Genomic DNA, 23,388 nt, shown 5'->3' with positions numbered 1-23,388 from the left:
CTGGTATTGTGTTTAGCACACCTGGGTACACAGCTACATTGGGGCAACCCACCCTATTGTAATGGGCTTGGGACATGCATGTGTGTGTTCATTTATTACACACTTATAAACATCTATAGGACCCGTACCCTCCAGATATGCCCCCGCCGCCCAACTACCCTAGACATGCAAGATCCCCACATTTGAAATCACCAGAGATTCAGGTGTGGTTAAAAAGTCCATGTTTATTCACACATTGTATAAACATGACAAGCAATAACATGCATATCAAAATCACAAGTTATAACATAACTACATTTATGAGCATATCAGCTCCATGAGCATATCAGCTCCATCACCTTCCCAACCCTAAGGGAGGAACACCATCTGGTTCGCACCTCGCAACTGGGTATCCTACGCCAAGTGCCGTGCACCTGCCCCTGAGAGTGTTGGGTCCCGCCCTTCTATCCTTGTCCGCCATTACCGGGGCCCACCTCTCGACCACCAGGCTGCCCAGGGTCGCCCGGGAGGCTCGAAATCTGTCGCCCTAGCCTCCCCAGCCGGTGGTCACTTCCTCCCAGTGGAGAGCTTGCCATATCCCCCCTCAGAGCTGGGCTATGGAGCCCGGCAAGCGGGCTCCCATCCATCTTGTTTAGCCACTATTTACTGATCGCAGGTCTCTTCTCCGCCACAAGGGTGGCCAAGGCCCAAAGGTCTGACACCCTCCCCACCTGCGTTCAGAATAAATGACCAGAGTTCTCGGATAAACATATCAGTTCCATAGTCCGACAAATGCACCCCATCCTGGTGGTCCGAAATCATCCGGTGCTGGAGGTAGCGCAAGCGGCCCTTCACTGAGCACAACCTTGCTAGTTCGCCGTTCAATCGCCTCACCGAGACGTTCAAAGATCTAGGACGCACTCTTGAGCCCCATGCCCTGCGCCATATCATCCCAGACCAGACTAGTTTCGTTGATGGGAACACATGTCCCAGCCAGGCAAACTCTGCTAGTAGGGCTTCCTTGACAGCCAAGCGCCCCCTGTCGACCATGTCGTTGCCTCCCAAATGCAAAATAATCCAATCCGCGATTTGTGCTCTCGTGCCCTGAGCTCCTCGACGATCCGCCTCAAGTGTCGGATCCGCATCCCTCCAACGCCATGCCATACGAATTCGGTCTCGCCCAATGCGGCCGGTTTCACCACCTCTCTTCGCTACAAGCGCACCGCCGCGCGACGCACGAAAGAGTGCCCGATTACCCATACCACAGAAGCGGGCATACTAATCAAAAAGGAGAGAGATGGAACCGTTAGACACTGCATACATATGCATTACAATAATTCAGGCCTTACATATCGTTTGTAGCAATCAGCGGTCCAGCGACCTACACCTTTCACCATGATGGGGGGCAGACCCGCCCCTGCCGCTAAAGTTGCGGCGCCAATCCTAAAGGAATGAGAAGAATAGCCCGCTGCTTCCAGTCCCAGGTTCCCCAGGGCCAACCCAAAGACTGCCTTAAATTGGTATTGAGACAGGCAATCCCCGTTTTCGTGGACGAAAAGAGCCGACCCCCCCTGCTGGGCGTCGGGCTAGGTACGCCTGCATACGGGATACGGGGCAGGCAGCTATCCCTGGGGCAGGCCGCAACTGGATGTTGACCCCCTTTCCTGTTTGGTCTGTTTTGGACCGCCTCAACCGCACTACTAGGCCCCCCGGGGAAATGGAGATATCCTTGAGCTGCAGGCCCCCCCGTGGTCTACTCTGGAGGCCCCCACAATCTCACCAAGCGGAAGGCCCCGTAAAAGGCCAGGCAGAAGGCCGCCCCCAGCATGATTCCCTCGAATGGTGACTGGCAAATAACAGGCAGTACCCCCAAAATATCAATCAAGTTCGGGAGATCCAAAGGCCTACGACAGTCCCGCCGTGTCACGTCTAATCGGGCCCATCCCACTAAGGCCTTCCTGATCAAGAATGAAGCCCCAGGATCCCGCTCTCCCGCCAGTTTAGCAAAGAAGCCTATCGCCGCCAGGGAAGCCCTAGCATAGGACACTGTTTTCCCCTGATCCCGCAGAACCTGTAAAACGGCGTACATCGTTTCAATTGAGAAGACCCTCTCCCCATCCAACTGTTCAACGAATGATTTGTAAACATTAAACTGCGACTGATAGGCGCGTTTGGTGCGATCACTAAAGCGGGGCTCCAATTTTCCACAGTGAAGTAGGGAACGTCATCATGCGCTCTTCCGCCTGCGGGTGGAACCTCCGGAAGTCCTGCAACTTGGAACGAGACAAAGCGTCAGCAGCATGGTTATCAACACCAGGTATATGTGCAGCTTTAAAAGTCAAATTCAATTTCAAGCATGCCAACACCAACAACTTCAGCAACCTCAGCACGTGTGGGCAAGTCGCCCCTTGCCGATTGATAACCTGAACCACTGCCATGTTATCCGACCAGAAGGTCACGACCCTGTCCCTGAAGCGCTCTGCCCACACCGTAACTGCAACCCAGATGGGAAAGAGCTCTAAAAAGGCTAAATTAGTCAAGCCTGCTAAGTGCCACTCCGCTGGCCAGACCGCCCCACACCAGGCAGGGCCCAAGATTGCCCCAAAACCAACATTACCAGCTGAATCGGTGTATAATCCTAGCTCTTTACTTTACTGGACACCGGCGGCGCGCGGCCACACTACCCGCCCGTTGAAATCTGCCAGGAAATCCCTCCACACCTTGAGGTCCTCCTTCACCCCTGCTTTTAACCTCACCCGGTGATGCTTCTGGGTAAGACCCACCATCGCCCTGGCTATAGACCTCGAGAAAGGGCGTCCCATGGGAATGATCCGCAAAGCAAAGTTTAGCTGCCCCACAAGCACTTGTAACTGGTGCAACGTCACCTTTGGACATGCCAATGCTACCTCAATGGCTAGGGAAAAGGCCTTTACTTTATCCATTGGCAATCTACATTCCCCCGCTACTGTGTAAATTGCAATGCCCAGGAAGGACATGCACTTGTCAGGGCCGACTGTCTTGCTCGGTGCCAGCGGCACTTCAAATTCCTTTAACATCGCCACCAGCTGGCTTAGGGCCAACGCGCAGGCATCCGACGATGCGGGACCCATTACCATGAAATCGTCTAAGTAATGCACGACATCCGTACATCCTGACTTTTGCTAAAACACCCATTGCAGCATGGAGCTAAAGGTTTCAAAGTATTTGCAGGAGACCGCACAACCCATAGGCATACATCTGTCGTAATAAAATTGCTGTTGGACCTGAAAGCCTAACAAATGGTCGGTTTTTGCCAGTAACGCCCCTCTGCCTAGCTCCCTCACTTTCTGAACAGCGGCATCAAAGGATGAGTACGTCACTGAGCACACCGCCGGGTCGATGGCATCGTTTACAGATGCACCTTTCGGTGCGGATAAGTTATGGATCATTCTGAACTGTCCCGGCTCCTTTTTGGGCACCACTCCTAAAGGGGAGCAGACAAAGTTCTCCCAGGGAGGATCCGGGAACGGGCCAGCTACTCGGCCTAAAGCCCGCTCTTTCTCTACCTTTGTGGCCACTACTGAGGGATGGGTTCTTGCTGAAACCTGGTTCCTACACTGAGTAATAGAAGGGACATGTGATGCTGGTATATGAAAACCGCTGGAAAAACCTTCAAACAACATCCTGGCAGCTGCCCTATCCGGATACCTGCCCAACCAAAAGATCAGTTTCTTAATGTCAACAGGAGTAGGCAGATTAGACTTGGGGAGGCTTGACATCCTTAGGGGCGTTGCCCCTCCGCTCTTTGGATTTCTTATTGCAGTTTGACTCAGGATGGGACTGGTGACCGCAGTAGGCGCATGCATGCTTGAACTTGCACTGCCCAGGGGGCCATGTGCACCCTTTACCGTTGAATGCCCAGCATGTCCCTTTCTTCTCGCCCGGCCCTCCCTGGGAGGTCCGAAAGTGTTCCCTATTGCTTACGCTCTCTAACCAAGCATTGACCTCAAACTGATCCCAACAAATGGAGGGGTTTTCTTCCTTCGCCCAGTGAAACTCCCTATCGTATGTCAGCCAGGCAGAACCGCCATGCGTGGAGTGCGCCTTTACAATCTTATTAGTATAAAACACCAGCGGAATCGCCAACTCTGGCCTTTTTTCCAACAACACCGTAACGTAGACGTGAAAGCCGAACAACCAATTGGTTATAGTCTCCTCTATCCTAGGTCTCTGATCTCGGAAGGAATGATCCTTCCCATCCCTGTCCTTGTAATCCTCTTCTCGCCTCTTCGGCCTGATAAGGGAGAATATATCTACGTAGGCACCTCTCCAAATCTTCTCTCGCATTTCCGTAATAACATGCGTAGCTAACATCCCTGACTGGGACAACACGTTCCCCTGACTAGTTCCCACCTCGCTGCTCCTTAGCGTAGTGTCACCAGGCTTACCTCCTGTAGGTGGCACTGCTATCGCTGTTGCGGGGGGCTGTGCTCCAATCGCTACGCTGGGCAACGCTTTGCGCAACTTGACTAAAAGTGTCAACTGCCTCTTAATATCCTGCAATGCGACCTGTTCTGTGAGCTGTGGGGGCACCCACGGTGCTGCCGCCCCAGCGCTCCTTCTCTCTAACAACCTTTCCGGGGCTGATAATTGGCCCACTAGGATGGAAACTGATGCCAGCAAGCTATCCAACTGATCGCCAGCGGCTGCCACTGCGGCCACCGGCTGCGGTGGGAGTGGTGCCGGAGGGATCGTGACTAATGGTACCGCGCCTCCCGGCGCCAACGCCCTAAGCGCCTCCCTAATCTCAGACAAAACTGACCCCACTGGGTCTGCTGGTGTGACCACACCCGGCTCAGGATCAGAAGGAAAGACCCGTTCTGCATCTAAAGGAGGAGTGGGGACGGGACCTACTGATCCCTCGTCCTGTTTCCCCCCGGCAGGGCTAGGCCTATTCTTCGTCCCTTTCCCTTTTGGCTGCGCCTTGGCCTTCTTCTTTAATGGTGGACAAGCAGCCTTCGGTAGCACCCCCCTGCGCGGCCGCTCTACTACTTTGGGCTGCTCCCCCCGGGAAGAATCACTCTCGTCCCCGCTATCGGGGGTCTCCTTGCTCAACTTTTTTAGCAGCAATTTCATAATCTGCGCTAATTCAGGTTCAGAGTCCTTTCGCTTTTGTCCACCCTTTTTTGGCGCCATGCTAACTATTGCGTGCTTCGCATTACCTCGCTATAGCACCTAACGCGCCCTGAGTTCCCTGTTCCCACACCCCTAAGCACCGTTCACGCCGCCTGGCAGGAGCCCGCACCACGAAGAACCCCGCACACAGCCGTAAGCCCCGTAAGGCAGCGACACTCTAATCCCTACCCTGCACCCACCGTGACTCACGGCTGCCCACGAGGCCCCCAAGGCACTCGACCCCTTACCTGGCTACACGAACGATGCTCAGTCCTTCTGCTTCTAGAATTTCGGAAAGCCGGCCTGGATCTCGAGAATGGCCAGGAGCCGGCGTGAGCAGTCAGGTATCCAGGAGTGATAGGGGGAACAGAGACCCCAGTCACAGGGAGTTGACTCTAAATAGGCCCAGAGTCTCCACCCCCTGACGCTCGGGTCACGCGATATCGCCAGAGCGGAAATGGGTCGGCCGGACGCCGATTGGGCCGTCGTGATTCTCCACGCTTGTCATATTTTTTGTTTTGTTGAAAACTTCCTCATGGATGGATGGATCAGGGAATTTGGAGCAGATAATCAATACATAATTTGGAGGCATGTTTTCAATATCAGTAATTTTAAGGACACTGGTTATTGGTACTTGGGAGGTGGATTAGTGAATTGGATCAGACAGGACCATTGACATTGAAGGAGGAGAGTGACGGGGGACTATTAATGTATTCGACTTTGGGAGATGGAATTGAAGGGTTCTGACTAACTGCAAATTATAATGACTTTGTATTAAGACTTTTAAGACATATTTGAATGTGTTCTGATCAACTGTGATTATAATGAATTGTAATAATATGGGATGCGAAAGCATGATATATTCTAACGAGGCAGTCGTGGGCACCAGGTCCATAGTTTAGAATTAGTGTCAAGTTGGTAAAAGGAAATGTTATACCTTTGTAACCATGCATGATTCTAAGATTGGATATAGGCAGGGCTTACTGTTTATGAATTGAGTTAATGTAATAATTATGGGGACATTGATGAACTCTTGTTTTGGAAAAAGAGGATTACCTGTAATTTGTTCATTGATGTATTGTGTTTTGTTTTAATGTACAGCTCTGATGATGTCCAAATGTGGATGAAACGCTTTGTTGATGTGTTACTATATTGTGTGGATCTACCAATTTGAAAGGATTTTGAAATAAACCACAGAGTTTGAAATTCATTAGACAGCCTAATAAACTTTTTTTGCACTAAACTATTACTTTACTAATAGATTTGTGAACATTGTAAATCGAGGCGCTCATTTCAGCATAGGTTATGAATCATTTTATTTTTCCTTACACTCCAGCCAGGTGGGGCGGGGCGGGCCTGGGCGGGCCTGGGCGCCCCGCATCAGAGGGAGCAAGAGTGGTTTTCCAACTCCTTGGTGTGCAATGACGCTTTGACCGTACCTCTAGGGCCGGCAAAACCGTCATGTTCTCTATTTGGCTGTGTTACACAGCCCCATGGAGAAGATGCCCAGCCTCCCCAGGCACTGCCTGAGCATCAAAACAGGACGTTCAGACCAATCATGATGCAGCTCCTGCAGCATCATTATTGCTGTCAGAGTCCAGGGCTGCCAAAGAGCGAGTACAAGGAGAGGCATACTGCTGCGTTGGAGAAGGCAAGTACATTTTTTTATTTTAACCACCTCCACCCATTCCCCGCTCCACTACCCCTGTTCAGAGGCAACCCCCACTGAAAATAGGCCCCCAGGTCGATGGCCTGTTGAAAATTATATATCTTTAGGGGATGTGCAGAAATATAATTGTACTGGTGCAATTGGTACAATACAGTCAATCTTTTAAAATTGTTAAGCACTTAGAAACATCAAAACTTTGCTCTTTCACAATAGATTCTCCCAAAGGTGTACACGCTGTTCTAGCCATGGACCCAGAGGAAGGACATCGAATGGAACTGTCATGTGTGGTGAAGAACAGTTACCCAAGAGAGACACATTTTACCTGGTATAAGAATAACAGAGTGATTAAGAAACAGGAAGGTAAAACACTGAAGATTGAGAGGACAGCCATGGATGATGCCGGGTACTACCACTGCATGGCCCACAATGTCATTGGCAACTCCTCTTCCCCTGCAATTTCTGTCACCGTCAAATGTGAGTGTGGTTTCATTCATACCCTTTAACCAGTAAGTAATGGTTAGTCTGTGGGATGGGAATGGTATTAAATCTCATGTGTATCTTGCAGTCTAAACATGAGTTCAGACAGATTGACCCTTCCTCTTTGCTGAAGAGGAAGGTCAAAGGAAAAAGCGTAAAGTATGGTATTTTATCTCTCTTATAGGATTTTGCTATCCTGCTTCAGGCCTCTGTGAGTCATCAGTTTACAACATAGCATCAGGTCTGCCATCTTGAAGGTTTCAGGAACAATTGCTCTCATCTGCTGTCAGTAGTCACAAGATATAAAAGCTTCTGGACAAATCTCATCAGTTTCATCAATAAATCAGTGTAAATGCTCTTTGTTAATATTGAGGTCTGCAAGTCTTTCGCTTTATTGACAAATATATATGTTTAAACATGAGCATTGCTTTAGGTTTTAGCACTAACTATTCCTTTATGTAATATTGAAAATTGTTTAGAATTTCTGGTATTGGTTTTCAGATTTAGTTTAAAGGAATTTCAAATGTTCCTTGGTGGTATCAAAGTCTTGGAGTATTTCCAGGTTGGAGTATTTCCTGGATAAACCTCATGGAATTAATGAAGGCACACCAGGAATTAAATGAAACTTATTAGGTGTCAATGCAGAGGTATTGTGTCCAGATTAAATGTCCACAAAGTATGCTTTTCTAGCTGGATATGGAATATTTGCTAAAAATCTGATGCTTCAGTCTTCATCAGAGGTTGATAAGGAAGAAATGTATTATCCAGAGGAATGCTAATGAAGTGCTGGTAAGTCACATATTGCCACGACACAGAGGGCTCGATTATGATGTTGGTCAGAGTTGCCTCTGACTGACACTGTCGCGGTCTCAGGACTGACCGACCTCCGGTTGTCAATCCCAACACTGCAATTACAATGAGACCGCACATAGTGTGGTCGCATACTCCTATTTCTCTAAGGGAGCTTGTGCTGCAGGTGTAAACCGGCCATTGCACAAGCTCCAATAGAGAAATGGGAGATTGTGTTCATGACTGCACGCCGTCTCGTCTTCCTGCTTCAACACCCTGCGCATGCTCCGAAAGATCTTCTGGTGGATCTCCACCGAAACCAGGAAGACGGTCACCCAGGCCCTCGTCACCAGCCGGCTGGACTACGGGAACACCCTCTATGCTGGAACCACAGCCAAACTCCAGAAAAGACTCCAGCGCATACAGAACACTTCTGCACGACTCATCCTGGACAACCCTCTCCACAGCCACATCTCTGCCCATCTGAAAGACCTGCACTGGCTCCCCGTCAGCAAGAGGATCACATTCAGACTCCTAACCCACGCACACAAGGCTCTCCACAACATGGGCCTGAAATACCTCAACAACTGCCTCACATTCTACACACCCACCCGCCAGCTCCGATCCTCCAGCCTCGCCCTCCCCTCCGTCCCACGAATTCGCAAATGCACCGCCGGAGGAAGATCCTTCTCCTACCTGGCGGCCAGGACATGGAACAAGACCTGGCTGTTCGAGCAGTAGCGACTCCCCCCCAGCGCCTTGAGACCCTAGCGGGTGAGTAGCGCGCTTTACAAATTTGACTGATTGATTGAATGATTGGCATGCACCTCAAGGTACCTGCCACACTGTGCAGGGATCAACAGGGGGCACCACAAGTGACCCCTTGCCCCCTAACCGGAGTCCGCTGGGAGAAGAGGGCTGTGCTAGGGGCCCCCAAACATGCTTTCCATGTTGCCAAACCCTGAATAGAAAGCCTTTTGGAAACTGAGCATCGTAATCTCGCAGTGCAAACGCCGTCACATTGGGAACACGTTGCGTTCTGACTGGGCAACAGGCTCCTTCAGCCTATTATATGCCAGCCGGAATGACCAGCAGGTTTCAATTCTGACTACTTACATTGCAATTCGGTGGTCAGAATTGAAACTGCAACGAGTCTCTGAAAGCTTCGGACCTGTAGTCAGAGGCTTTCCAAACTTCATCGCAATAAGGCCCGGAATGTGTGATTCAAGCACAACAGCCTATGCTAAATACATCTGCCATTCTGAGTACACTTTAAACCTTCCTCTAATTCAACAGAAGTTTAAGAAAAAAGTAATCTAAAGTGCACTTGTGAGCCTAAGCGCGCAACTGTGGCGGGGTAGGCCTCCTATTGGGATCTCAATCATTTATTTACCCAAGAATACTCTTTAATCATGCTACCGATTGAATCTCCTCCCTCTTTCACAGTGAAAAATGTGTTGTCACATTTTCTGAATTCATATGTTACTTAAGAGCGCCAAGATCTATAGTTTACCAAAGATATTTTGCAGATTGTTAAGGAGGTGTAGAAAGTTGTTATAGCTAAAGCTCACTGTTACAAACGTTCTTTGTCTAGTAAGTGTTCCTGATATTGATGATTCCTATTATTTCTCCTTAGATGGGACTAATTTCAAAAACTGCTCAGGTTAGGAAGTGTATATCACATCTAGTTATCTCACATCATTTTGCAAGGATTAAGAGGGAGTTAAAGGTGTCATAACAGTCTTTGGTACATCCGTCCTAATATACAACTAATGGGATACAATGGAGCACTTGAGATGATTACCAAGAGAAGTAAACCATAACTAAGCAGAGAACTTATGGCCAGCTATAAGATACCAGACCCTCGCCAACCTAACACCCAATAGGTCTTACAGGTATGGTAGTGACAATGTCACTAGGGATGCACAGATCTGAAGACGGCCTTTGAGCCAATAAGGGCCTTTCAGGATTGATAATGGTTCCCAAGCATCATTTATTTGTTTTATTTTCCTCTTGCCAGTGGCAACATCTTTAAATTGTAGTGGGTAGCCCACAAGTTAATTTTACTCTCTAGAAAATTATGTACCCATTTTTATCAACCGTTTTGTTGAAAAGATCCCCAAATAGAGCTCCTACTATCAGGATACCATTCAGATGATTAGACACTTTTTCTGACTAAGGAGCAGTCCAGATGTAATTAAATGCAGCATAAGCCTGTACTGTAATATTATCTATTTAATAAGCAAAATAAATGAACATCACATACCTGCAGGGCCGCCCCAACTCAAATAGGTGCCTGTACTCTTTAAGGGGAGAAGTGCTGTTTTCGTATTATGTTATTGGTGTGCGCTGTGTTAGGTGTGTAATGTTATAAGTGCTGTGTTCTTCTGCTTGATGAGTAAATGTGAACATAGATTTGTGCTGCTGTATGCCCACTTGTTCTGACACAGAATGTGTGATCTAGGTAGGTGTCCAGTGAGTGAGGCTGACAGGAATATCAACCTACTCCAGGTAGAAGGTGAGCATAGTGCTTTATGGCCCCTGCCTTTGTGACTTCATACTGAAGTGAACATTGGGGAACAGGACATGAACTGCCATGTGTGCGGATCATCCATGCTGGAGTTGTTGTCCACGATGTTGTGACAATGTATGACTAACAGGAAAGCATGGTGCCAGACTATGGTAACCAAATGATTGTATGATTTTTGTAAAAAATATTTAGCTTCAAGTATTCTGACATACAACTCAATGCTGCTGAAATACAAAGTGACAGCTCGTGACATATAACATTTAAATGTAATTAATTAAATTGTGCTGACTCAGCAAAAAATCCTTATAGAACGAGGCTTAGACAGTGGCGGCCTCTCCGCTAAGGTGGAAGAGCGTCACCCCACTGCTCGTTTGTGGAGTACAAAATAAAAATAAAATGATAATACTAAGTAGGTCTTATCATGTTATTTTTCATTAGACTCTAGCAAGGTTGGGTGGGGCGGGTTTGGTCCCCGCATCAGAGGGAGCAGAAGTTGTTTGCCCACTCCTAAGTCTGCAATTACACTTTGACCGTCCCTCTAGGGCTGGCCAAACCAGCATGCGCACTTGGCATGTTCTCCATTGGGTTGTGTTTCACAGCCCAGTGGAAACATTCCCAGCCTCCCCAGGCACTGCCTTAGCGTGCAAATCAGACCAATAGCGATGCTGATCCTGCAGCATCATGATTGCTGTCAGAGTCAGGAAGCCTTGAGTCCTGTGCTGCAGAAGAACGAGGACGAGGAGAGGCATATTGCTGCACTGGAGAAGGTGATGGCGCGTGGGATTACCAGCTCAATAAATCATACTCACCTGGACCCATAAACATTCGCAACTATGAACCGGTAATCCTGCTTCTATTTCCTGCCTGTCGGGATTTTATCACTTTGGATGTATACCTGTATACCATGACTTATCAATCCTCGTCACCTATGTTACACGTCCTAAGGATCCCAATAGAAGTTAGCATAATAAGTAGTAATTTAATAATTTATCTTTCCTGAAATAATCACAGACTCGGGAGAAGTTTTAAACACTTTATCTATGCATGGTTTTCTGAGTCAGTGGCCACAATACAGTGACCATACATTTTACAAGTAAGACAATGATTAATAGGACATAAAGTTTGCAAGAAATCACAGTAACAGCTTTAGACATTCGTACCTGGGAAAGGTGAAAAAAGGAAATAGCACAAGGACATACCACATGAAATATATTTACCTAGAATAGTGCGAAGACCAATCCTGGTCATGGGCTGGGACAAAGATAGGGCTCCTGACTAATCAGGTGTCAACAGGACAGGACAGGTGTAGATCAGGACAGGTAACCCCCACTAGTGTAATGCTAGTATTGCACCCCTCTCTGTATGTCAAATTCTGATACCCCGATTTGGTAATCGATTATTCTCCCTCAGCAAACTCTTGATTCTTCTGAAAGAGTGCTCCACCAGCACCTCTGCTCTCGATCTCCTATAGCACGCGTTGGGTTAGTAACAGGTGAGATAATCGGACAAGCCGTACAATTTCTCTAGCTAAGCCTACCTTAGTTAAACCATTTCTACGTCAATGTACCTTCCCTAAATGTTGCAAATCTGTGTTCCCCTTCTGTGATTGGTCAGAAAGACGAGGAGAAGTCATCACACCATACTAAGATGAGGTAATTTCTCATTGAATTAGATTGATCAAGTTCCTGCCCATAATTTTTTCCCATGCACTTTTATTCCACCCAGCAATATTTGTTGCAATTGGTATACATTGTATTTGTTACAGTTCATATTTCTTCCTCTGCTTGGATCAAATGGACAGTTTCCCAGGAACATCGTGGTGTAGTGTAGTTCCTACATTCCCAATAGACTTTGGCATTGGAATAATACATCCTATAGACTGGACGTAAGACTGAGGTCGACTAGGTCTTTATCGAATATACTAGACTTAATTGTCAGTGCCAACTAGCTCAGAGGTCACTAGAAACGTTCTCGAATAAACAAGAAGGGATTTGTTTCTGACAACTGCATAAACATGACAACTTTGTTTCCCCAAGATAAAACTGATCATCAGAGTAGTGGAAACAATATATAGCTATTTCACTCAGTCAATCGTGCATGCTTCGTTTCACCAGAGGTGCAGAGAAATGAATAGACAGGTGTTTTCAATAAAAGGATTTATTGAACAGTTTTCTTTCTCAAGCATAAGAAATGAACTTCTACAATCGTAAAACTGCTTGTAAAATATAATGCATACAGTATAAATAGTAGAATAAAATAATACTGTAAGAGCATTGTATGGTTCCTAAACCATAGATAAATACTCTGTCGCGCTAGCGGAGTTATGCAAGTGGCAGAGTAGCTGCTGTTTCGGGAGAAGTGCCGCGAAGAGCCAGTCCGGGTTTTGCAGTCCGCCAGCAGCAGCAGAGTCGCAGCAGAGTCGAGCGGAGTCGAGCGGCACCAGCAGAACGGGGAAGGCTGCTGCTCCTCTGCTACCGTTACCGCTCCCCGTTACCGCCGCTGCTGTGGGACGCTGCTGAGGGACGCCGCGTAAGGCGAAAAGCAGGAAAAGCAGGAAAGCAGAAAGCAGAAGGTAAAGGTGACAGGTGGGAGGCGCCAAGGCGCAGTAGGGGTTAATCCCGGAAATCACGGAAGGCTGCGAGAAGTGGTGGAATCAGCAGCAGCAGGACCTTAATCCTGAATCCCTGTGGCCCCCAGGTCACCCCCGCCTTATAACGCCTTATAACGCCTTATAACGCCTTATAACGCCTCACAACGCCTCACAGAGCCTCACAAAGCTGCAACAGACATACACAGTGGCAGCGGACAGTCAGTGAGTGAGGCAGCAGGGGGAAGAGAGGGGTTGACTGAGGCACGGGCACTAGCACGAGCGCGGCCGCCTTTAGAGGCTGCTGCAGAGTAAGAGCCCGGGGGACTGTCAAGGCAGAACCGACTAGGTCTGTTCTTGCTCGTGGCAACCCCTGAGTGCTCCGCTTGTGTTCTGCCCCTGGTCCCCCACCCCCACCCCTCGTGTGCCTTGGGAGCCCTAGTGGTGAAAGAGCAGTGACAGAGAGAGCTGCAGCAGTGGCAGGACACGCCTGAATGAAGATTGTGGGGATGACAGGTGGCAGATGAAAAGGTGAAACGCAACCTTTGTCTCCAAAAGGGTCTAGGACAAACGGTTAAACAAGACAGAGACAAAGTTACTGATAAAGTTTCTGATAAGCCAGGCAGCACAAGGCTTAGTAACGTTGGGTTTCACCATGAGGTCTGGCAAAGTGAGGAAGACACCGGGGGACAAGATTCCAGCCTCTCGAAGTGCTCTTAAACGGAAAAGATTGGAAAAGTTGAACTCCACCAAAGCAAATAGTTCTAAACAGAATCCACTTATCTCACCAATTGCCTCCCTTTTTGAAAAGTCAATTCAAAATAAAAACTCGCCTAGTACGCGATTCCAGTTTTTGAAAGATCCGGGGGGTGTTTTGTTCTCATCAACGGGAGGAGTTCTGGGCCTATCAACACCTATAGTGCCAACAATGGAGATTAGCCCAGGGGGGCCAGCGGCAGCGGCAGGAATGTCAATCAAAGCCGTTTCGACACAAGACACAATAACCTTCCTTGGTGACATGGATGAACCCTCAAAAAATATTAGTCTAACGGAGAGTCCAGGACACACTGAAAAAACTAAAAGTCTCTGTGGGAGAACCCATGAAGTCTTAACAGTAGCATTAGTACATACTACCCCAATGCCATCACTAAGCCTGCAGTCTCCAAAACTGTTAATAACAACTAATCCAAGTCAAGTATTACCAACCACAAAAGAGTCTGCAAATATGGTGGAATTAAAAAACACTGATTTGATGGAGTTGGCATGCGACAAAAGCAAATGCGAGAATGAGCCGGCCAATTGCCTCTCGGAGAAAGGGGAGATAGAGGAGGATGGAGTTATTGAGAGGGAGAATGAGAATAAGTACTTGTCTAGTGAGTATCCTACTGAACACATACAGAAATTAATGGGCCATGGGGGGGGTCCCATTGACAATAATCAATACCAATAATAAGGACCCAATAAACGAGGAACTCATAACTAAAACACAAATGGATATGGCCTTTGTGAATCTGGTTGCCCCTCTTCTAAAAGCCTTGCAAACATCGGCAAAAACAATGATAATGCAATCTGATAAGTTGGATATCCAAATCGACTTAATGAATATTATAGCATCAAATATAGCAGGGATAAATACAAAGTTGGACAACTTGAATAAACTGATTATAAGAGCACAAGCTCATACATATCAGTCACAATCCACCTGCTCATGTGGCCCTGTTTTGGACAAATTGAGCTCTCTCCCTATCATCCTCGAACAGATTTTAACCCTAAACCAAGGTTTGATTAATGCTGATCAGACGCTGGACAGTGCAAGCAGCTCTAAACTTGATGAAAACTCATTGACCGATGAAAAACCCTCAAACATGATGACCCAATGTGGACAAAAAGGCCATGGTCAGGATCAAAATTAATGAAGTAGCAAATAAAGCGGTTTTGTTAGACTCTAGTAATAACGAGATCACAAAGCCAAGGTTATCCAAGAGACAAAGGAAAAAAGAGAGAAAAGCTCGAAACAAGAAAAGTGAGGTGGTGTCAAACAAGGGATATGGAGTGTATCCTATTTTTGCGAATTTGAATCAAGGTCTATCAAAAATTGTTGACAAAGGTGGAAGTAACATGGATACCTCAGTAAGAGAAGATACGAATACTAAAGGTAACTTAGTGTCCGAAAAAGTGTGTAAAAACCTTGAGCAACCAGTCACTGTTACCAAATCTCCGCAAGTTAAAAAAATACAGCATTATAAGATGGATGGCACAAATCAATCGCGTACCGCTGATCCAGACATACAGTGCAATATTATGGGTACTAAGTGTATGCAGCCTGAAGTAAAGTATAAGATCAAGCCCATTGAAGCCATCGCCCACGGCACAGATAAGGGAGAAGAGGAAGGATGCCAACAACTTAATGGCAACTCCGTGAAATTTATACCAGCTAAGTTACAGGATGATGGTCACCCGACAGACAAAATTACTCTTCTAGAAGGTTCAAATAAACTCGCACAAATGTCAGTGAATAGTGACGAATGTCAAATGGCAATTCCAGCTTCCTCTATACAATCAATAGAGCTTGCGACTGTACCTAGAGAGGATCGATTGATCCATGAGCGTCAAAGACTGAATGCGGAGCATAGTGCCCTGACCGAGAAAACATGGCAATTCTGTGTAAAGAATCCAGAGAGCACTCAGGTAAATATGGAATGAGGCATCCCTAAGCAGCCAGTCAATCACAAAGCTGGATTGGAGCTGCACAAAATTATCTGGACACCAGAGTATAAGTCTCAGGGGGCACATGACATATTAAATAGGAGCAACATTTTGAAGCTATTGACGGAATTTGAAGATCTAAAGGTTACTTGTACAGACCATCTTGAGCGGGTTGAATTTCTTAAAGGCACGACTGATGCCTCAGCAGAACAAACCTTGACAACCTGGAAATCAACACAAATAGCAGAAGCAATTATGGGGAAAGTCGATATCTTTCAATCATGGGGCATCCAGATATCGCACCAAATTTCCCCACGCTACCCTGCTCCATTGAAGAGGCAGGGTGGAGTTCAATATCCCCTGAAAATGGACGAAGTATCTTTAAAGAAAATAAAAAAAAACAGTATATTCCATATTATTTAATGCTAAGGGTAGGAGTGAACCCATGCCAGAACATGAAGAAATAAAACGGGGAAATGGGGAATCAGGCAATTCCACAGACAATTGGAAATGGCTCCCTGGTATGTTAAATGAAAAAAGGAAGGTCTGACCAATTGATTGGAAACTGAAACATGACACCAAAAAGGTTGTGGTATCCTAGAATATTGCTGGTGCAAAACGTTTACTGGAGGGAGGCTTTCCATTGGATGAATGGCAAGGTTGTGATATAATTGCTCTACAAGAAACCTGGCTACGAGAAGAAATTGCCCTTGCCGGGTTCATACACCATAGTGTAGCAGCGGAAAAATGTAAGATCTATGGCCGGGCCATTGGTGGTCTTTCAGTATACGTGTCTTCATCCTTAAAGATTAACTCAGAACAATTACAGTCACCAGATTCTAGTATTCAGCTAATCAAACTATCAGATTACAGTAAAACCAATCCAATAGTTCTTGTAAATTATTACACACAACCGAAAATTAAGAAAAAAAAGTTAAAGAACGAGATATTGTGCAAAGTCATCATGAACTTACGCTCGACTGAACCATTAGCTGATATAATAATCACTGGTGACTTTAATTCTAACCTGATCCTAACACCAGTAGAGGATGATAAACTAACAATTGATAATGCATACTGGGGTGTTCCCGAACAGATACAAAGTAGCATAGGAACGCGAAAGGACAAACAGGCAATCCAATTAGTGACCGAGTTAGAGTTCCTTGGGCTGCGTGTACTGAACGGGAGGTTCCCAGAAGATCAACCCCCCAGCAAAACATACGTCGGTCCTTTTTCCCAATCCACCTTGGACTTTACAATGGTTAGCCTTCCAATCTTTCCTTTTGTAACTAGCTTTCAAATCGAGTTTACAGTGCTGAGTGACCATGCAATGCAGCACATCATATTTAACCTCAACAAGGAAAGATTGCAATTGTCATATATATTGAAAGGTCAGCTAAACTCTGTTAACTTGAAACGTATAAATTGGTCCAACACAAATGAACAAGAGTGGGATTCAACAATGAAGGAAACATTGATAAAGATTGGGAATGTCCCAAATGCGATCCAAGGATGGTCTCTTTTTCTGTTAAAATTAAAACAAAAAATGAAGCTGCCTGTCATGAAATCCAGCACTGAAGGTCCACGGAGTAAGCTCCCGAAAGAGCTACAAGCTCTTAGAAGACAACTCCGAAAAGCCCAAAAGAAGCTAAAGAAGCTAAAGTCGGCAGACCATGGTACAAACCAATGGGCCAGCTTCCGTGCTCAGCGAAAGGAATATAAAAATATGATCTGGAAACATAAAAGGTCAACAAATGATAGTTTTTGGTCAAAAATAATTTATAGTTCAAAATTACAGAGTACGCATACATTTTGGCAAACTATAAATCAATTAACAAGACCCTGTAACGTTTTAACTTCAAATGTGCAGGAATCAGAGTGGGCATCATTCCTTGCGTCAAAATTTATGGACACCACGTTAAAAAGCTATTGTAGTGACCTTTGTTCAAAAAGTCTAAAAATAATATGCCCCGCGGAATATCAAGTGAGCCAATCGAGGACCAATAAAAACAGTAATGATCTGAGTACAGACTTTCAGATCAATCCATACACAGCGGAAGAGATAATTAAAATTATTAAAAGAGTAAAATCAAATGGGGCTCCAGGCCCGAATGGTATTCCACAAGCTGTGTACAAATATTCACCAGAATTTTGGGGGCCTTGCCTGGCCGAACTGTACTCAGATGTCCAAAATGTAATCCAAATCCCAGAAACCTGGCAAGGATCAATATTCATGCCAATTTATAAAGGTGGTGAAAAGATCCAAACCGAACAATTATCGTCTAATAGCGCTGCAGGATGCTGAGGCAAAATATTTTGCAACACTACTTCTAAACGATCTGGTTACCTGGTCGAATGAAAAAGAACTGATCCCCATTAATCAAACGGGGTTCAAGAAGGGGATTGGAACTATTGCCAACATCCTATCCATCACCATGATCGCGGAGAAGTGTATGAGAAAAAAGGAGGATCTACACATGTGTTACGTCGATCTTCAGGCGGCGTTTGACAGTGTCGATCGTAATTTATTATGGACGAAACTGAGAGCATGGGCCATTCCGGAAAGTATTTTAAGGGGTTTGCTCCTATTTTATTCGCATACATGGTCGCAAGTGAAAATAGGTGATGGCACTCGGCTATCGAGAAAAGTCCCTACGACGATTGGTCTTAAACAGGGATGTGTTCTTGCGCCTCATTTATTCAATCTCTTCATCTCAGATTTATCAGGGCAATTGAATAGTTGCAATGCTTACTCGCCGAAACTAGGTGATTTACAGCTCAACCATCTGGCCTATGCCAATGACATAGTGCTCATGAGTTTAACGAAGGTGGGTCTAACCAGATTAGTAAACGAACTTTCGGTTTACCTGCTGGCAAATAAACTGGCTTTAAACATCGCAAAAACAAAAACTATGCTGATAACCAATCGCCGCGGATCACATCACGCTATTTGGTTAAAAGGAAAACCATTAGAGAAAGTTTCAGCATACAAATACTTGGGCTTCTACCTTGACGATAAGCTTAATTTAAAAGAACAGAAGAAATATCTGACTCAAAGAACGGGAGCCTTGATATTCGGTTTAAGTACGTTGACAAAAAAACTGGAAGGTCCATCACTCAAACCTTTATTAACTGTGATGGCCAACTAAGTTCTCCCAACCCTGACCTATGCAAGTGTGGCAATGCACGGAACGGATGCGGATCTATTGAATAGTTTAACAACCGAAATGTATAAAAAGGTTTTACGATTACCCAGTATGAAATCACCAGCGCAAATGCGACTCGAATTTGGTTTAAAAAATGAAGCCCTGGGCAGACTATACTCATACATTAAGATGTGGTATCAGATAAAGCAAAAAGCAGTTAATAGCAATCTCAATACCTATTTATGGCAAGAACTTCAATCCCAAAAAAAAATCCAAAGCCTATCAAGTCCTTACGTATGCTTTGGTGGCCACAAGTTCAAAAACTTTATGGGATACAAATTTGTCATTTGCTTTATTGAAAAAGATTTTAAATAAAGCAGCTAAACTTCACTCACTTGTTTTGGATAAAAAGATTTTTTCGCATCGTTCGCACTCCTGGATTGTAATAAATGGCTATAAGACACTGACACCGGCACTGTACTTGGAAACAACTTACTCCATTTTTATCAAAAGGAAGCTGATGTTATTGAGATTTGGTAACTTTCCAACATTAGCTGAAGAACCAGCCTGGAAACAGCAGGCATCTGTCTTTTGTCATTTGTGTGGCAGCTCCAAAGAAGATCTTATACACATAATTTGCCATTGTAAGACGCTGTCCAAAGAACGGACATATTATTTAAAGAATAGTTTTCGGATCAAGAGGTTGCGAACATGTAGATCTGCCATTATTGGATGCCTAGATACAACTGCTCCTCGGTTACATTGTAAGCTGGTGAAGTTCTTGCAGGCATTTGAGAAATGCATTAAACAACATGAAGATATCTAATGCTAACGATTTGAACTATTGCACAATGATGTAAATATTGATCGGAAATCTTTGAGTTTTAACTTTTTGCCTTATAATAGACGTTTTATTACTAATTTATCGTATTTTACAAAACAAAACAAAACATTTTTTTATATAATGGATGTGTTTTATCTTCTAAATTGTTATGATTTTAATTAACTGAACAATAAAGTTTAAATTAAAAAAAAATTCAAATTCATAGATAAATACATACATAATAACAGAGGCTAAAAGTACTCAACTGGTGCTTCTAAAATACGCCTACCCTGGTGTTCCTAACCTAAGGTTAGTACGAGGGAAGAAGTAAGTGAGGTGTAGCATAAATGTAGTATTCTTTTGCCAAGAATCTGTCCAAGATTTCTCTAAGGGTCTAATCAGCTCTGTACCTTAGTTTAGAATGAAGAAGGCCAGTCTCGGGACTCGATTCCTCAACATCCCGCAAGGGTAGCTTGGAAACACTGGAGCTGGATTTCTCAGCAGGAGAAAAGACAGTGTCTCTTTAGTGCGTCTGCTGGAGGGTCGGCTTCCTTCGACACTTACTGAAGCAGGGCGTGTCAAGCAAGTAGATAGTGGAACTGCTCCGTGTGTTTGCTTGGGCGAGTGTGGGCATATTTATACCTTGAAGGTCCTGAGTTTGACGTACAGTTGGACATAATAACGTCATCAAAGAGACTCAGTTCTTTAAAAACTCCATGAGTTCTTGGACAAATCAATATTCAAACATGGGGAAGTCTCTAGCTGCTGAAGCTGAGTTTTCCAAGAAATCGTTGTGAATTTTCGGAACTAGTGGAAGAAGCCCTGCCGTATTTGGACTGCATGAGCTATGCCTAAATATGGTTATGATTTGTATGCCTATATAAGGATATGGTGATTTATACCTATATAAGGGCATGAATCTGGAAAATTACAATAGGGTCCTAAAATAATACATAACAGTGGGTAAGATGAGTGTTGGCAGTCATTCAATGTCAGTGACTTCAGGGTTTTGTGGGATCATTTGCGCAGGCACAGCTTTTTCAATATGGAGTTTGTGTCACTCTTAGGCCCAAATACAAGCTAATAACAAAGTCAAAGAAAAAACATATTAGAATACAAAAACAAATTAATGCACAGTATTTCATTTATCTCTACTCTAACCCTATTACTTTATTTATACTATAGCATTAATAGTTAAGCAGAACGGACACCGTATAGTTGAAGCAATAGCAAGTGCATTAGTACATGAGACATGAAGTGGTCATCTTGGCACTAGTGCGCAGTATTTATTTATTTATTTATTTATTTTCTCAGCTTGTAGAGCGCGACAGCTACCCGGACAGGGTTTCCCGGCGCTAATGAAGACTAGAGTAGCATACAGTAGAAAGAAGGTTATTGGTTAAACAACCAGGTCTTGACTTCCTTCCGGAAACGGCTGAAACAGCGTTCCGCACGAATGACCGGAGGGAGGGAATTCCAGAGCTTAGGACCCATGAAGGTAAAGGACCTCCCGCCCATCCTGGCAAGTCTGACCTTGGGTACACAGAAAAATTCTTGGGTAGATGACCTCAGTGTACGGGTTGGGGCGTACGTCGACACCAAGAATTGTAAGTATCTTGGAGCCGTACCTGCTTTTATTTTAAACATGTAGCTTAAGGCTTTAAACTTCACACGGCTCTCCACTCGGAGCCAGTGGAGTTCTCTGAGATGTTGTGTAATGGGTTCATTCCTCTTACAGCCACAGAGTAGACGCGCCGCAGCATTTTGGACCATTTGAAGGCGACGGGTAACCGCCTTAGTAACCCCCAGGTAGAGCACATTACCGTTGTCCAACCTGGAGGTCACCAGGGCGTTAACCACTGACCTCTGAGTGTCTGGTTGTAACATCCAAAGTATGTTTCGCAACCAGCGCAAGATAGTAAAGCAGGTAGCCGCCACTTTCACCACTTGCGTCTGCATTGTTAGGCCCTGATCTATGGTGACCCCCAAGTTGCGGACGTGTGTCGAAGTCGGAGGAATGGAACCCATTTCCGCTGGCCAGTGTTTATAGCCCCACAGATCGGGCTTTCTTCCGAGGATAAGAATCTTTGTTTTTTCCCCATTGAGTTTCAGCAAGTTTTGGTTCATCCAGGGAGCTATTTCGCTTAGCCCTGATTGAAGAAGGGAAGTAGAGGACATATCTGATTGCGAAAGAGAGAAAACTATCTGTGAGTCATCCGCATAGGAAAATAACATGAGCCCAACACGTTTCGCAATCAGAGCTAGTGGGGTTACATATAAGTTAAAAAGAAGAGGGCTGAGAATTGAGCCCTGGGGGACTCCAAAAGGGGAGGCATGGACCTTAGATATCGAGGAGTGGGAGAAAACTTGGAAAGTCCTGTCTGTCAAGAAAGATTCAATCCATTTCAGAGCTTTGCCACCAATACCTTGTCAGGATTTGGATTCTTGCCCTTGCTATGCACCTATGTGATGTTCTTGCCCTTGCTATGGACCAATGCTTGTTGTGCCATTACTTGTTGCTATTTGCCAGTGATTGCTGTTGTGATTCTTGCCCTCGCAGGGTTTGTTGTTTTCACTTTGCCAATGCTTGTTGCTATGGTTGTTATTGTAGCGCCTTGCCAATGCTTGTTGTCAAAGCGCCTTGCCAATGCTTGTTTCTTTGCGCTTTAGAAGTTCCCTATTTCGAGTTTGGCTGCCGAGGTCTTTGTTCCCTTTGCAGCCTCCATACTCCAGCTTGGGACTATAAAGGCGGCCACGCCCTAATCATCGCGCGGATTATTCCTTTTGGTTCCAGAGGTCGGAGGTTCCCTGCTCCTGATCCGGTCTTCGTTTCCTACGCTGAGGGTCTTCGCTGAGGTTCAAGACAGTCCTGTTTCCTGCTAAATGGTAGTAAACTACCACGAAAATCCGCTTGCAGAAAACGCAGGTAGGATTTATCCAATTACTATTTGCCGGCTGGAGGAATCTTCATAAAGTTCTTAAGGACAAACGCGAGGGGCGTTTCCCTGTTGTTTTCTGGACATGGTTTATCGGATTTGGTTTCTGGACTCTTGCCTTTAACTCTGAGACTACTAAACACTTGAACTACCTCGGAGGAGGTCTTGGGACATAGATTCTGTTTTAAGTACTTTTGTTTCACCTTGGGTCTTCGGTATTTGAATAACTGCAAAGAGCAATTCTGTGAATAGAACAGAATTCAGATCTTGGGACCTATTCATTCTTTGTGCTTAATTGTGTGCTGATTTGATTTGCGTGTATTTCTTTGAAGGCAACTCTTATGCAGGCAATGCGTATTGAAAACTCCTGTGCGTGTTTAAGTCTTTATGCTCCACGTATTGAATTATTCCTGTGCTATTGAAACATTTTGAGTCCAGACTGAATCAATGTTACATGTTGATACTTCATGCCTATGCCGATTAATGCAACTAACGTGCTGAAATATTGGTTACTGTATATAAAAACTACATGGTGAAAGTTACTTTGTTTTCCTGTTAATACGGGGTTATTTGCCACATCTGGGGAAAACGG

At 45.3% G+C, this 23,388-nt stretch overlaps 1 protein-coding gene across 1 annotated transcript in view; it reads left to right on the top strand.

Annotated features, from left to right (window-relative positions):
- LOC147701200 (sialoadhesin-like) overlaps window positions 1–23,388 on the top strand; it is a 272,501-nt gene that overhangs the window by 233,012 nt on the left and 16,101 nt on the right. The window contains exon 5 of the mRNA XM_086929319.1: window positions 7,016–7,276. Within this exon, the coding sequence (XP_086785445.1) occupies window positions 7,016–7,276 (261 nt within the window). The remainder of the gene's footprint in view (window positions 1–7,015; window positions 7,277–23,388) is intronic.

Source organism: Lissotriton vulgaris, chromosome 7 (genome assembly GCF_964263255.1).
Source record: "Lissotriton vulgaris chromosome 7, aLisVul1.2, whole genome shotgun sequence".
NCBI lineage: Eukaryota > Metazoa > Chordata > Amphibia > Caudata > Salamandridae > Lissotriton > Lissotriton vulgaris.
The sequence above is the reverse complement of the archived record's forward strand: the minus strand, read 5'-3'. Positions and strand labels throughout refer to the sequence as shown.